Source organism: Lithobates pipiens, unplaced genomic scaffold (assembly GCF_037356315.1).
Source record: "Lithobates pipiens isolate NorthernLeopardFrog02 unplaced genomic scaffold, aLitPip1_a1.2 Scaffold_3, whole genome shotgun sequence".
Taxonomy (NCBI): Eukaryota; Metazoa; Chordata; class Amphibia; order Anura; family Ranidae; genus Lithobates; species Lithobates pipiens.
Window position 1 is genome coordinate 111,184,022 of NW_027507790.1, and position 16,927 is coordinate 111,200,948.

A 16,927-nucleotide genomic window follows, 5' to 3' on the forward strand; every position below is an offset into this window, starting at 1 on the left:
GATGTATGAGTACTGTGACATAATGAAGCAGAGCATGATCCCCTCCCTTCGTAGACATATTCCAACATGATAATGGCCCCAAAGACACCTCTAAGATGACTACTGCCTTGCTAAAGAGGCTGAGGGTAAATGTGATGGACTGGCCAAGCATGTCTCCAAACCTAAACGCTATTGAGTAACTGTGGGGCATACTCAAACGTAAGGCGGAATAGCGCAAGGTCTCTAACATCCACCAGCTCTGTGATGTTATCATGGAGGAGTAGAAGAGGACTCCAGTGGCAACCTGTGAAGTTCTGGTGAACTCCATGCCCAAGAGGGTCAAGGCAGTGCTGGAAAATAATGGTGGCCACACAAAATACTGACACTTTGGGCACAATTTGGACATTTTCACTTAGGAGTAAACTCACGTTTGTTGCCAGCGGTTTAGACATTAATGGCTGTGTTGTGTTATTTTGAGGGGGCAGCAAATTTACACTGTTGTACAAGCTGTACACTCACTATTTTACATTGTAGCAAAGTGTCATTTGTTCAGTGTTGTCACATGAAAATATATAATAAAATATTTACAAAATAGCGACTGCACACATGCTTTAGCAGTTCTAAGGGAGTCGTATTATATTTTATGCTACAGAGAATGCACTTCTACTGCAGCAATTGTAAGGCAATGCACACTACAGAGAATACACACATGCTGTGGAAGTTCTAAAGGAGAAAGCATATTTTGTGCTATAGAGAATACACAACAAGATTCTGTAACACAGAACCCAAAACTTCCAGGTAGATAAGAACAGAGTAAGGAAATATGTCCAGGAGAACCTAGTGTTGGAATATCTATGATATATATGATGCCAGCACCTTAAAGCCACTATATTATACATTATACTCTACCCAAAGCATTAGTAATCTTTTAGAAAAAAATAAAGAAATTTAAACAAAGCCCTCCAGCAGCACACTGTCACCACTGCAGAGGCTTCCATCTCCATCTGGTCTTCCTTCCTAGTTCACGGGCTGCGGTCACTTCAATGGCCAAACCACAATGACGCCACTGCGCTACATACCCATGCTGTTCCTTCAGAGTGAATGTGCCAGTGACATCACCAGCTGATGTTCACTAGAATACCTCCTAAATGGTGAATAGTTAGGTGATATTCATGTAACCTACAGGTAAGCTTTATTATAATACATAGAGGTAATAATAAAGAAAGAGTTCACTACAATTTTAAAACTAAAATGTCACTTTTATGTGGACTGACCTTTATGCCCCTTGGTGCACTAAACATAGGCTAGTCATAACCATAAAAAAATATCTGACAAGCACTTAAGACTGCCTTATGATATCTTCAAGCACATCTGTTAGAAAAAAAGAAATGTTTAAAGCAGAAATGTGATTGAAGGCAATAAAGTGTTATGGGGAGCTATTGCTTCATTCCCTGCCACTGGCTTATCTCACTGGAAATACAGATTTGACAGGGATTATGTGGATATGGTTGTGTCTGCTGCTGTTTAAAGAAATTAGATCATGATCCAGGCCTAAATGGTCACACTAGAAAACTGTCATCCAGTATTTTAAGGTAGGGTTGTACCCGATACCACTTTTTTAAGACCGAGTACAAGTACCAACACTGGATGAAAACTGTCATCCAGTATTTTAAGGTAGGGTTGTACCCGATACCACTTTTTTAAGACCGAGTACAAGTACCAACACTTTTTTTACGCGCCGATACGATTACTGATACTTTTTTTAAATGTCATGTGACAGTGGCACATGTGTCAGTCATTTTTAAAAATATATATTTTTTTTTCTACAATTTTTTTAATAATTTCCTACAATTTTATATTTTTTAGTGAATGGTGTCAGCGTTTTTTTTTGTTTTTTACAATTTAACGATAAAATATTTAATACAATTTCTTCTTTTTTCTTTTTTATTACTTTTTTTAGGCCTGTGGGGGGGGGGGGGGGGCTTTGATGAGATATCAGGGGTCTAAACAGACCCCTGATATCTCACCTTTGAGACAGTGAAAGGGACTGAGGATAGAGATTCCCCAGTCCCTTTCTCAGCAGCCTCAGCTGCACTGAAAATGAATGGACCAGAGACAGAGGCTGCCCCCATTCATAAACAGTTATGAATGGATAGAGTCAGTGACTCTGTTCATTCAGAAAAGGAAGCAGCCAGTAAATGACAGATTTACTGGCTCCTTCCTCTGCTCTCCATCCTGAAAGATCCGGGAGATGGGGGACATGAGAAGGACAGAGGTGGACTGGAGGAACACACAGAGAGCCGGGGAGGACACAGGGGGACCCAGAGGATGACACAAAAAGGGACCCAGAGGACAAAATGGATCGGGACCCGGAGCAGAACACTGAGAGCTGGGGAGGATGCAGGGGGACCCGGAGGATGACAAAGAGGGGGACCCAGAGGACAAAATGGATCAGGACCCGGAACAGGACAATGAGAACTGGGAAGGATGCAGGGGGACCTGGAGGACAAAATGGATCAGGACCTGGAGCAAGACACAGGAAGCACAGAGGGGGACCCAGAGAAGGACCTGGGGATCATTGAGGGGGACAGCTGTGGGTGATTGGTGCTGCGGTGGGGGGAGTTACAAGCACAGATCTACATGACAGCCACAGGAGGGAGAGGAGGAAAAGCAGCTGTCAGAAAAGCTATACAGGGAGATTGTTGCTTGTAACTAAGCCTACTGCTACAGCAATCATCCCTAAGGCTGCCCAAGTATCGGATCAAGCATCGGAGAATTTTCACGAGTACAAGTACTCATGCATATGCTCGGTATCAGCACGATACTAGTATCACCGTGTAACCCTAATTTAAGGGCACCTTAAGGCTGGGTTCAAACTGTGCAAAGGCAGACATTGCATGTGATTTGTACCACATTGCTGTGCAGATCACATGCGATGTATGTGTAATGTGAATTCAGCCATACAAACTGTATGGCGGAAATCCCATTGCATTCACACCAAAATAGTGCAGGACCCTTTTTTTGGTCTGCATTGGAATCGGATTGCATGAGTGTTCATACCCATGTGATCCAATTTCTTTACCATTTCATAGTTCACACTGCGATCTGCGAACCAATTTGAGGGTGTCGTTAACTTTACATTGACACCCCCAGCAGTTTGCAGATGTCAATGTGAACCAGTGTGCAATTCAGGTACAGTGAAGCTTCTGTGAAGCTACCGAGATTGATTTAAGATTCACTCTGACTACGATTTTGGACGATTGAGTTACTGATCAATTGATTGAACTATTCATTGTGTGGGATTTTCTGTTATATCACCACAACTTTGGGCAATTGAATCACAGATTGCTTGATTGGACTATTCACTGTGTGGGACTTTTTATCTTAATACCATTATGGATCATCCCCTATACAGTTTATGCATGTATATCATCACTGTTTGAGTACATTGATATATTGTTTGCAGTAATTAGAGCTACACTTTTTTTGCTCTTGAATTTTTGAACTTTTTGTGTGCTGATTTTTTTCTGATATACTTCGGGTTTAGCACAGTTTTTTTTATTTTAGTAGTTCAGTTTGTTACTGCAAGTTTAATGCTGTATATTTCAGTGTGTTAAATTCTGTTTAAGGCACTATAGTTTAGTGCGTTACTGCAATTTTAATGCCGTATATTGCAGTGTATTACCTTCCATTTAAAACAGTACAGTTCAGTACGTTACTGCAAGTTTAATCCTGTATATTTCAGTTCATTATCTTCCATTAAACGCAGTTCAGTGCATTACTGCAAGTTTAACGCTGTACATTGTAGTGTGTTACCTTCAGTTTAACACAGTACAGTTCAGTACATTACTGCAAGTTTAATGTTGTATATTTCAGTTCGTAATCCTCCCTCTAACGCAGTATAGTTCAGTACGTCACTGCAAGTTTAACAATGTGTATTTCAGTGTGTTATTTGCTGTTTAACGCAGTATATTTCTGCATGTTAATGTGCATTTGATGCTTTCTATTGCAGTGCATCAGTGCAGTTTTACTGAAGTTTATTATAGTGTATCAGTGGAGTGTGTCTGTGTAGTTAGTACTCAAGATAAAGTGCACCAAACATCACTTTCCATTGATTACAGTGCACATACACATTTCCACATCTATATTACATTTTGTAAATATGCACCTCCCCCATCATGTCTGGGAGGACAAGGAGAGGCAGATGTTCTCATGGCACTGTGAGTGGAGCAGCAACATATGTGTCCACAGGCAAAGGTGGATATAGTCAGTCCTCAGGCAGGGCATAATTTCTTCTGTTTAGTAATGTTGCCCAAGCTATCCAGCCACAGCATGCACTGGCTTACTAAACCATCCTCATCCTCATCCTCTTTATCCTCTTCATCCTTCATCACCCCAGCAGAGACTGGTGCACAGTCCACTGCAGCTGTCAGAGTGGCTAAACCTGCCTCCTTGTCCACAGCTATTGCTGCTATAGACCCAGCACCAGGCATGGAGAAGTCAGCTGAGTTATATGAACACAGTGTCAGCTACTTGCTCTTTGATGATGCACAGCCATTACTCGATTCAGATGTTGGTGTTGAGGTTGAGGTTGAGGAAGACAGGAACATTAGCCTACAGAGAGGGGAGAACACTGGTGCACAAATTGGCAGTCATGTTCCTCCAGCCGCCACGTATTGCCAAGTTGTCTCCAGTGGTAATGAGGATGTCGGAGATGATGATAAAAAGGTCACTGACACGACTTGGGTGCCAGATAGAGCAGAGGAGGAAAGTGAGAGTGAGGCCCAACCTCAACAAGGCAGTCATCATGGAAGAGTGGAGAGCAGTCACTCTATTCCATCACATTGAGGAGTTGCTATCTCCAGGCCACTTCCCACAGCTCAGCCTTTTTTAGCACATGTTGCAATTTGCAAACTTTGTGTCAAGCACATCACAACGTGGCAAAAACACCAGCCATTTGGGTACCACATGCTAACCTCCCACCACTCAGCTCATTGACAAGAGCACCTAAAAGCCACACAAAATGGGTGTAAATCTGTTCCTCCTCCTTACTCACCTCAGTCTGCCCCCGCTATATTTCATAACCTCTCAGCAGCCTCCACTGACAGTGATGATGGTATAGATCAGGGTGGCCCAGGTCCTTGCAGCACATCTGCCAGCAGCACACCACCAAAGCTGTCAAATTTCTCTGTCCCATCTGCTGCAGCAACAAAAAAAATACAGTAACCAGCCACCCACATGCCCAGCATCTAAATGCAAGCTTGTCAAATATGCTGGCTCTACAAGTTCTGCCTTTCCATCTGGTGGATTTGCAGAATATGCTGTACCACAATGGTAGGTTCGGAGTTGCTATTTTCTTTTCACGTAAGGCCATTCCAGCTCTGTACCATCACGTGGAAGGTAATGTTGTGGCAACATTGGGCAAGGCAGTCAGCCGCAAAGTCCATGTTAATGCTGACACGTGGTCCAGCAAGCATAGTCAGGGACGATATATTTAGTTCACAGCACACTGGGTAATGCTGCTTGCAACTCAGAAGAATGCAGGACAGGGCTCAGTGCTGCAGCTTGTTGTGCTCCCACATCTCCATACAGCTAATGGTGATGATGTGATGCAAAATTTGTCAGCTCTACCCCCTCCTCCTCCATGCCCTCATTTGCTAAATTGTTCTATGAAGTCAGACTAAAAGGTGTCATGCAGTGCTTCAGCTTGTATGTCTAGGGGACAGGAACCACACCAGAGCAGATATTCTTGCAGCTTTGCAGGGGCAGGCCCAGAGGTGGTTCACGCCACCCCAGCTGGAGCCAGGAATGTTGGTGTGTGATAATGGTACAAACCTACTGTCCGCCCTTAGACAGGGAAAGTTGAGACATGTGCCATACCTGGCAAATGTCCTCTATTTTGTGGTGCAGCATTTCCTAAATAGGTACCCAGGGTTGGAAGACCTACTAAAGCAGGCCAGAAGAGTCTGTAGCCATTTCAGGCAGTCATACATAGCCAGTGCTTGGTTGGCTGAAATTCAGCGGGAATTCATCCTACCCATAAACTGCCTGATTTGTGAAATGCCCACCAGGTGGAACTCAACTTTAGCAATGCTGCAGCAGCTGCACATGCAGCAGAGGGCTGTCAATGAGTACCTGTGTGAGTATGGCACATGGACAAGCTCAGGCTAAGCTTTTTTTTCCCACGCCAATCCAAGTTGCAGAAGAATGCAAAGACTCAATATATATTTACAAAAGATCCCTTTTGAAACCCAATATGATTGTCAGATCCAGTGCTCAAAGGATGCATGCACTGTACTGTCACCATTTGAGGAGGCCACAAGGATTGTGAGCCATGACAATGCATGTGTCAGTGACACAATCCCTGTTGTGTTCCTGCTGACTTCATTATGGACAGGGCACTTAAGGCAGTGCAGCAGGAGGAAGAGGAGGACTTCCTTTCCTCTCAATGCCCACTTCATGCAGACACCATTGTTCCTATGCCACAAAAAACACAAGAAGAGAGGGAGGAGGAGGATTCTGTCAATTTTGGAGGCATTGAAGCACAGTAAGACATACGTCAAACAGTAAGATATGGTTTTCCATCCCCAGAACCCTTGGGAGTAGTATGTGGCTGGGAGGAGGCAGTTCAAGATACTTTAATCCTCAGTGACCCTGAGGAGTCTGCTTCTCCACAAATTTGCAGTGCATGGGCTCCCTCATGCTTCAAAGCCTGCGAAAGGACCCAAGAATATGTGGCTTAAAGGAGAAGGATCACTATTGGTTGGCAACCCTCCTTGACCACCGTTACAAGGGGAAAGTCTCAGAACTCATCCCACACCCACAGGCAGTGCAGAAGATGAAATCTTTTGAGGACACCTTAAAAAGGAGTTTATCTAACGCTTTTACTGGTAGGTTACAGTGTTGTGTAAAACATAGTTTTAAGGCCTCTGTTGGTCAAGAGAGTAGCGGTGGAGAAGGCAGCTGCCTAAGTGATGCATTTCACAATTTTTTTAGTCCTCGCCACCCAGGGCTTTCAGCTTCCACATCCCATCAGCAGCATTTGCATCACATGGTGGATAAATATCTAGGGGCAAAAACAGAGTTGGAGAACTTTCCAGTCGATGATCCACTGGCTTACTGGGTCATGAGAATAGACCACTGGCCAGAACTTTACCAGTATACAATTGAGATTCTGGGCTGCCCTGCATCCAGCCTGCTTTTTGAACAGACATCCAGTGCTGCTGGAGGTTTTGCTACCGATAATAGAATGTGTCTGTCAACAGACTCTGTGGACCGTCTGACATTTATCAAAATTAATCAGTCCTGGATTACCAGCAGCTATGAAATCCCTGATGCCGAGGTCACTGATTAAGTGCTTTTGGGATGTGGAATCTCTGCAAGACTTCTAGGATTGTGGGTGTTGATTTCATCTGGAAGAATTGTTTTGGTGTAGGTTTCATGGGAACAATTAATACCCAAAGGAAGACCAGTTTTTCGGCACCTGTTTGACAAGTGGATATCATTGCAATTTTTGACAGCAAGACAATCTCTTCTTTCATTAAGAGCACCTCTATCGGGTTACGATGTGAAGGTGCCAATGACACCCAAATATAACTTTTTCCATACCTGTTTGACAGTTGTGCATCATTTACATTTTTGAAAGCAAGGCCAATTCTTGCCTTCATCAAGGGTACCTCAACAAGGATATGGTGTAAAGGTGCCACCAACACCCAAAGACCATTTTTTTCCACACCTATTTGAAAAGAGCATATCATTTACATTTTTGACAGCAAGGCCAATTCTTGCTTTCATCAAGAGCGCCTCTATAGGGTGTGTAAAGGCGCCACCGACACCCAAAGACTAATTTTTCCACACCTGTTTGACAGGTGCATATCATTGCAATTTTTGACAGTAAGGGCAATTCTTGCTTTCATAATAAATACCTCATTGGGGTTATGGTGTGAAGGTGCCACCGACACCCAAAGACCAATTTTCTCGCACCTGTTTGACAAGTGCATATCATTGTAATTTTTAACAGCATGGCCAAATTTTGCTTTCATCAAGAGTGACTCTATAAGGTTATGGTATGAAGGCACCACTGGCACACAAAGACCAATTTTTCCACACCTGTTACTTTTATGCAAAGTCTGTGGAAGAGACACAAGAATTTATCCAAAAAATCTCTAATCTTGTTCCCAGTGCACTACATTGTAGCCTCATCATACAGACTGGCTCCGCAAGCCGTTGCTTACAAAATAAAGACAGCTTGCAGGGAAAACGTAATTTTTTTGGCTTTATAAATGCAATTATTGCTGCAGCAGCTTCTACGCACTGTACAGATGTGCCACTTTACAGATATACTAAGGGTGCCCCCGGGCACTATATTGAAAGGAATTTTTAATTTTTATGCTTTCACTTTAAGCATCAATAAATAATTGCTCATTTAAAAATTACATTTTATACAAACTTTTTTTTTCATTTATACATATCCCCCAGGGCAGTACCTGGACCTCCATAACCATTGTATGCCCAATTACTTGCATATAAGCCCTCAAAATAGGCACTTTTGATTTTTCATGTTTACGTCCCATGGACTTCAATGGGGTTTGTTATTCAGTTCCAAACGTTTGCGATGTTCGAAAGTTCTGGTGCGAACCTAACAGGGAGTCGTATGGCCTATCCCTACTTACTGTACCTAACCCTTGGCTTTGCACTGCAGAGCATGACATCACTATCATTCCAGTAACATTCCTAAGGGGAGGAATGATCCCAAATTTCAGGAGAAGACACTCCAGCCCAGAGCAAAATTATCTTCACATGAGATTTGGGATCCTCAGGATTACTCCAAGAAATCCCAGAAAGGATTACAGCATCTTGTCTAGGTGATGCAAGCAGAAGACAAAGGTTAGGTGGGTGTAAATTCCAACTTTTTCCTTACATATTATTAATATTATACATGATTTATATAGCACCAACTGTTTGCACAGCGCTTTACAACATGGGGCAGACAGTACAGTTACAATACAAATCAATACAGAAGGGATCAGAGGGCCCTACTCGTTACATTTTTGTATTGTAATATATGACAATTTTTACAAGAGGTGGGGGCATTGATCTAATAAGCAGGACCTTGTATTTTACTGCAAGATCTACTTTAAATTGCTGTAGTTATATTGCTTCAAATGATTATGCTGACATGGTCAGAACTATTCCATTTGATTAAATAAAGGGTCACTCCAGGCAACATTGAAGATTATATTGTGAGATGCATATAGAGAGTACAGCCTCCACGCTCAGTACTTCAGTTTTTAATATGGCCATATTTTTAGTACAACAAACTGCCTTAGTCTGTTTTTACAGTAATCTGAGGAATTACCATATACATACATTACAGGCTTATTGTATTTTGCCTTTTGTCTCTCAAATACAAAAAAAAAAAATCAATACTAAAAAGTAGAGCCGCCAATTAGATTAAAACTTGCAAAACAAGTTTCTGAAGATATATTGTAATTCTAATGAGATGTAAGATACTTATCTGACTCTGGCTTTAGTAGATTACAAAAAACTAGTAGGTCACTGACAAGATGTCTATAATTGAACCATATTTGTTTATTTATTCATGTGTATATTGATCTATTAAATTTGTTTATTTTCCTTCATTACAAGCTAAAAAGGCATATCATTTTGGGTGTGATAAACTTATGTTTATGAATATTGCTTATGTAATTTTTACATTGTTTCATAATCTTGTCTGTAGTAAAACAGGCCATTAGCACAAGATGGTTGTTGGATGTGAAAAGACAATCCAACTACAAAGCTCTCGAAAGTTCTTTTAAAAAAGAGACTTAGCAGACAATTGATCTCCAGCCTCTGTTTTGAACAAACAATGCTGATCAATTACCCCCCCCCCCCCCCCAGAATGACTGACCCACTTATATAGATAGTGATTGTTGTTCAGTCTATTGTAAATGTCTATTGATGTTAAAGCCTGAAACTGGGTACACACAGATTGAAATTCAGCCAGTTCAGCATTGACCGGCTGAATTTTGATCTGTGTGTAGCCCTTGACAGAAGCCAATTATTAGAACTGGCTTCCTTAGATTGGTTCCTGTTGAACGAACCTACTGGAAAACCTGATTTTATCAGTGGCTTGCAGTCCATTTGCTGAAGTTCTGAACAGTGTATTCTGACAGTGGTGAGTCCTTGCTGTCAGAATGTGGATACAGGAATCTGTTAGATTTCTATTTTTATCCAACCCCTGGTTGAAAAGAAAAAATATAATGGTGTGTACCTAGCTTAACCCCATATTTTTTTGTAGCGCTGGATCCTGACGAGCAGGCACTATAGTTTTTGAAAAGTTAAGTTGCCTGAAGCCACATTTGGGCTTCGGGATTACTTCTCTAAATTTCTGGTTTCAGTACCAGTCCAGCTGGGTTGCACTGGGTTCTCCTTGACCAGGTGTCACTGTCACCACTAGCAAGAGTAGAAATGCAGTCTAGCTGGGTGCATTGAATGCCACTTATCTCTCGGAACCAGCCCAGTGTGAGTGTTTTCCTGCTTTGCATTCTGGGGGGTGGTATTTAAGGTACCAACGCCATGTTGGCAGGAGATTATTTTCTGTCTGTTTGGTTCTGGTGGTCCTCCTGACCCAGCCCCATGGCCCTCCTAGCCTGGGGTGCAGAACTAATCATCCTGTGTCTCGGGGCCGGCTGGCCTGAGGCGACACAACTGCAGGGATAGGCCAGAGCGAATTTCGGGGCCTACTGATCCAAGGATGGTCCGGTGCCATCTCATCTGAAGGGAGAGGCCCAGCAACTGAAGAACCCCAGGGGAGGACTCTTTCAGGAGAAGACCATGTGCAAGGCTAGTTTCTCTGATGGAGCCTGAAGGCTTAGTTGAAGGACTCACCCTGGATCAACACTCATGGTACTCATATGAAACTGGTACCCTATGTCAGTTCTTTAAATTTATCCACATCCCTCAATAACGCTCAAGTGTACCTCGCAAGTCTGTGGCAGAGAGTTTGTTGAGCATCCCACCGGCTGCTAGGCCTCGTGAGAGAGGTCTATCCGGGGGTTGTTGAATTCAGTTGTGAAACAGTTTTTTTCTCTGGATTCTCTCAAGACTTCCACCTTGCAATTTAGGTGCCTGAACTCACTCCTAACCCTCTACCCTCCATTAAGAGACTTTGTTTTGTTCTAAATAAATAACTCAAAAGAGGATTCAGTGTCAGTTTCAACATTCTTTGGGCCATCTACCATGAGATTCCCAAGACAGAGAAGCAAGCAGGTGAGGTAACGGTAAGCCAAAATAAAACCAGCAGCTCCTTTGGGGGTCATTGCTACATTTTTATACCCCTACAACTTTTTCTTTTTTAAATTCAGTTATATATAACCTTTTTCTGCAGACTACAGGATGGTGGCAGGTCTGATGACAGTCTTTACTTACGGACAGTGTGGCACTCACATGTGACCGCCACACTACTCAGGGGTACTGTAAGCTCTAGCAGGCATGCATTGTGATACAACCCCAGGTAGCATGTCCATGACACTGTGGGCTTAAAGGAAGCTGGTTGGATGATGCTGGGCATTACTCAACCCAAAAGGCCTGCACCAGATTACAGAATGGTTAGCCTGCAAATGACAATGCTGGAGAGGGGGTGAGTATAGCAGTCAGAGCTCCTTTTTATTTTTACATCTGCTGAGTGTTTTTAAATGTAAAGTTGGGCTTTCATGTGTCTGTAGGGATCAATAAAACCATTTTTTTCCTATAATAACTTTATTTTACACAAAACAATTCTAACAAATCAAATGTAAAATGGGTTGTCTTCGCTGTGTATACATGAAAATCTAGATTATTTTTAGGTTTTATTTGCATGGTATATACAGCTGTTTTAGTTATGCAATGGCCATGATTTATGAAGTCAGAGTGGAAATATGATATAGATTTCCATATTTAAAAAACAAGTTTGGGAGTAATATTAAAAAAAAGCCTGCCAAGTTTTCATACCCCATGTCCTAAAAGCATTACATTTTAACATCAATGTAATTTGTATGTATTAATTTAACATCCTTTATTTACTGTATACTTGCAGTCACCCTTTAGCAAATACACATAAACTGTTTGCTCTATTTGTAGGCAGACTGGATGCCAAACATACAGTAATTGCACATGTTTTCTGGCACAATATTCATTTTTCACAGTCAGGACTGTGCTCAGAGCTGTATTCTGACAGGCAATTTCTTTGTGCTGAGCAGGTTTGCATTTTACACTGCTCATAATTCAGTTAGGAACATGTGTTTATTGCTAGGGTAATTTTTTTTTCCCTGCAGCCTGCTGTGTAACTGCTTGCTGGCTTCTCCTTTTACATGAGTGTTTGTTATATGTATATACACACACAACGCTCTCTTTTGCCTTCCCCCCACTAAGGCTAAAGAAACACAGAGCCAATCAGTGAGCCTAGTTCCACAAATGCTCCACTTTGATTGGCTCCCTGAGAAAGGGCATTAGGAACAAAGAAAAGTCCTTTCAGGTAGAAAGACTGTGTCATGCTTTTTTCTCTCTTTTTCAGGCAGTTCTGCTGCTCGCCTAGTGAGCTGTGTTATTGATCATTAAGAAGGAAGCATTGTGTAACTTTTCTGTACAAGTAATGTACCAGTGGAAGAAACGTGAAAACAAAATAGGTGTATATAAAAAAGCCCTCGGCAGCAACATAAAACATTGATGCAATTAGAAGCAAAGGTCATCTTGATCCTATTCAGATCGTAAGTACAGATGTGTGCAACGCTGTGTCAAATGAGTGATTCTGAACTGTAAAAAGAACTATGAAGCTGTTTGTTCTAGATCAGCCTAAGCCATGAGGAATGAAAGAGTGAGTGTGCAGCATAGCATCAATGGAACACTCAGGGCATTTTATACAGAAACAAACTTCACACCACTAATATAGACCTAAACTGAATACTAAGCTGTCCACTAATATAGACCTACACATAAAACGAAACTCTCCACTAGTATAATACTAAACTGTTCACTAGCATACACCTAAATAGAACACGAAACTGTCCACTGCTATATTACTAAACTGTCCACTAATATAGACATGAATCGAATACTAAACTGTCCATTAATATAATACGAAACTGTTCAGTAATATAGGCATACACATAATATTAAGCTGTCCACTATTATATTACTAAACTGTTCAATAAGATAGACATAGTAGAATACTAAGTGGTCCACTAATACAGACCTACATATAATACCAAGCTGCCCACTAATATACACCTACATATAATACTGTACTGTTCACTAAGATAATAGTAAACTATTCACTAAGATCAACTTAAATATAATACTAAACTGTCCACTATATAGACCTAAATAGAATACTAAAAAGTCCACTAATATAGACCCAAACAGAATACGAAGATGTCCACCAATATACAGATACTCTTTGTTTAACGACCGCTTAGACTTATGACCAGCTCTCCCCATCTGAACAACCCCCTATACATCATTGTATGGTACAGTACAGAATTTTTGTTTATGTTCGGTACCTATGCAAAGTAAAACAACGTTATTGAGCTGGAGTTTTGTGTTTTAGATTTTTTTCACACTACAGTACAGTACAGTAGTTAAGAATGCCTAAAATCTTAATTACTTGTGGCTCCTCGTTTAACGACCAATTTGTTTAACGACCTGGTCGTTGGAACAGAAGCTGGTCATTAATTGAGGCATACCTGTATACCAAAATAGAATACTAAACTGTCCACTAATATAGACCCAAACAAAATACTAAACTGCTAAGTATAATAGACCTCAATATAATATAAAGTTTTTACTGAGGTAAATCTAAATATAATACTAAACTGTTAACCAATATCAACATAAATGTAGTACTAATATAGACCTACAAAAATACTAAGCTGTCCACTAATGTAACATAAAACAGCTCACCAATCTAGACCTAAATAGAATGCTAAATTGTTTACTAATATAAACCTAAATCTAATACTAAACTATCCACTAATATAGACCCACATTTGATACTGAACTGTCAACTAATATAGACCTATATCTAATACTATACTGTCCATAAATACAGACCTAAATCTAATACTAAACTGTATACTAATATGAACCTAATTATATTAATAAACTGTCCACTAATATAGACCTATATCTAATACTATACTGTCCACAAATACATACCTAAATCTAATACTAAACTGTATACTAATATAAACCTAATTCTAATAGTAAACTGTCCACTAATATAGACCTATATCTAATACTATACTGTCCACAAATGCAGACCTAAATCTAATACTAAACTGTATACTAATATAAACCTAATTCTAATACTAAACTGTCCACTAATATAGACCTAAATCTAATACTATACTGTCTACAAATACAGACCTAAATCTAATACTAACATGTATACTAATATAAACCTAATTCTAATACTGAACTGTCCACTAATATAGACCTAAATCTAATACCAAGCTGTGCACAAGGCAGAAAGTGCTGAATGTGTAGCAGCTTATTGCTGGCTGGGTGTGCTGCCAGCTCAACGCACCCACACTGCATATAGATCAGAATTTTAGTTTTCCATCTCCGCTCTCACAGTGGAAGCCTATAAAACAAAGAGATAACTTGCGGTTATTATATTTAAATAAAGATGCCTTAAATCTTTATGTTGATCTTTTTTTTTCCTCCCTTTCCTAAAAATCAGCTTATTAACATGTGTGGGAGAGAGAAATGTTTAGCTTTAAGATATCTATGATCCTGTAAAACCCTAGGGCCATTAATATCATTCTTACATAGAGATAACTTGCGATTAACATTTAGAAAAAAAAAATGGCTTGTTCATACAGCACATTTTACAAGGCTTAAATCTTTATTGTGGGTCTTTTCTCCTTTATTTGCTAAGATTGGCTCTGTTAACCCGTATAGGATACAGGAAACATTTGGCGTTGAGATCTTGTAAATATATATATATATATATATATATATATATATATATATATATATATACTGTATATATAGAGAGATATATTATGCTGAGACACACACCTCGTATGCATGCATAGCACGTTGCCTCATTTTTTTTTCTCCCTGAGACACAGATGTACAGCTGCAGAGAGAACTGTTTCACATTCATGAGTAATAGTTATGGCAGGGGAGGAAGGGAGAGCAGCACAACCTAAAGAGGCTTGTGTTAGAGAGAGAGGGATGAGCATTTTCCTGATATTGCCTGTCACCCACTTTGTGTTTTCACGTCACGACAAGCAGTTGAGCCCTTGATCCTCACGTGATGTAAAAGCTTGAGCCGCAACAAAATAGCTGCTGTAGCTTTCAGCTGGCTGCTTGTTGCTAGCTGCCCATCCCCCCCACCCCCACACTGCCCTCTCCTCTTCCATTTCTAACAAACCACTCTAGGCTTCCAATCCATCAGCAATTCATTACAGCTTTTTAAGCGAGAATGTCAGCTAATTAAAAATACTGAGCGTGCACAGAGATCATTTTCACTGGCACAGATAAAGAGAAAAGGGGAAAAGGAAAAATGAAGTAGGGTCGCCCGGAGATCAAAAGATATTTATAATTATTATGTATTTATTTTTGCAAGTACTGATCGGAGTGTCAGTTCTGCAGTTTGAATAGAAACAGTTAAATCCCACCATGACTTGCTGAAGCAGCACAAACAAATTATAGTGCACAGAGGATAAGGTTCACCTCCTTCTGAAGACTGAACATCACACTTAAAAATGTTTTGATAATAGGTTTATCAGATCTCAGATCCATCACTGTTCCAGGCAGCACCCCCCCCTCCTCCTACTTTTGCTCTTCATGTGTTGTTCAAGAAAGCAGATTTGTCAGGAAAACTGGTGGTTGGGGGAGGGTGTGGGAAATGCCACTTCCTGAGTAAGCAGGGAGCTGAATCCAGACCAGAGTTTCAGTCCCTCTTTTTTTTTTCTCTCTCTCTCTCTCTCTCTGTGTCTCTCTCTCTCTCTTTCTTCACCCCCTCTCTCTCCCTTTCACTAATTTATCCCGATGTTAGCACATTCTGTCTTGTTACAAGCGGACGCCTGTAGGTTTGTTCATAGGGATCATTACTTAACTGATCAGGAATGGCTGTGAAATCTCTGTTTAAAGGAAAGACGTGATTGAAGTGGTGGCAAGGAAATAAAACCCACAACTTTTTTTTTTTATCCCATGCATTTTTTTTGGCATGTCATTGATTTTTTTTTTTATGGTTGAAATTTTGAGACCATTTGCGCTACTGTTTTTGTCTTCACTTTAAATTCGATATGTAAAAACTGAAAAGGAGAGAAGACTGGCAAAAGAGGAATATAGAAGGGGGAAAAAAAACAAAACTGATGTTTTTCTTGAGAAGGGATCTTGTGAATTAAATGATTGCCCTCTGGTTGGGATACATGACTTTCTGTCTTCTGGCTCATCAGCGGCATTTAAATAAAATGAGGGCAGCTTATACTGATTGTATGCTTTGTCGGATTCTATCCTGGTGGCCTTATTAAGGGGGAAAAAATGACAAAAAAGGAGTAATAAGGTAAGTCATTTGCCTCTTTTTGTAATAATCCCTCTGATTCTTGCATATTGTTTGTCCCTGTAAAAATCCCTTTAACTCATCTTTGTCAAAACCTGCCTTGTTTGCGGTCACCGAGGCCACCTTGGTGCAGATCACTTAAAGTGTATGTCTTAATCAGTTTCCTGTGCAGTCAGTAATACTATATTTAACACACTTAGCAACTCTCTGCTGCCTGATCCTGCTGCAATTTGATTTTTTTTTTCCTCTCTCTCATGACTGTTCTCAGGCATTTAAGTAATTTAGCTGATACATTTTGCTGCAAGGTCCTGTTACATCATGTAATGATTTGGATATGTTTTATTATTTATTACCTCATTGCAAGTGAAAATATTGTGCTGTTATGAATCGACATCC

At 40.5% G+C, this 16,927-nt stretch overlaps 1 protein-coding gene across 4 annotated transcripts in view; it reads left to right on the top strand.

The window, feature by feature from the left end:
• Positions 1–12,565: 12,565 nt before the first annotated feature.
• ZNF608 (zinc finger protein 608) overlaps positions 12,566–16,927 on the top strand; it is a 108,003-nt gene continuing 103,641 nt past the window's right edge. For 2 of the 4 annotated variants that reach the window (XM_077462175.1, XM_077462176.1), the window contains exon 1: positions 12,566–12,725. In XM_077462175.1, coding sequence (XP_077318301.1) covers positions 12,685–12,725 — 41 coding nt within the window. In that variant the 5' untranslated portion in view covers positions 12,566–12,684. Of the gene's footprint in view, positions 12,726–15,878; positions 16,535–16,927 lie in introns of those variants that run through there. The other 2 variants (XM_077462177.1, XM_077462178.1) reach the window with 2 other exon arrangements.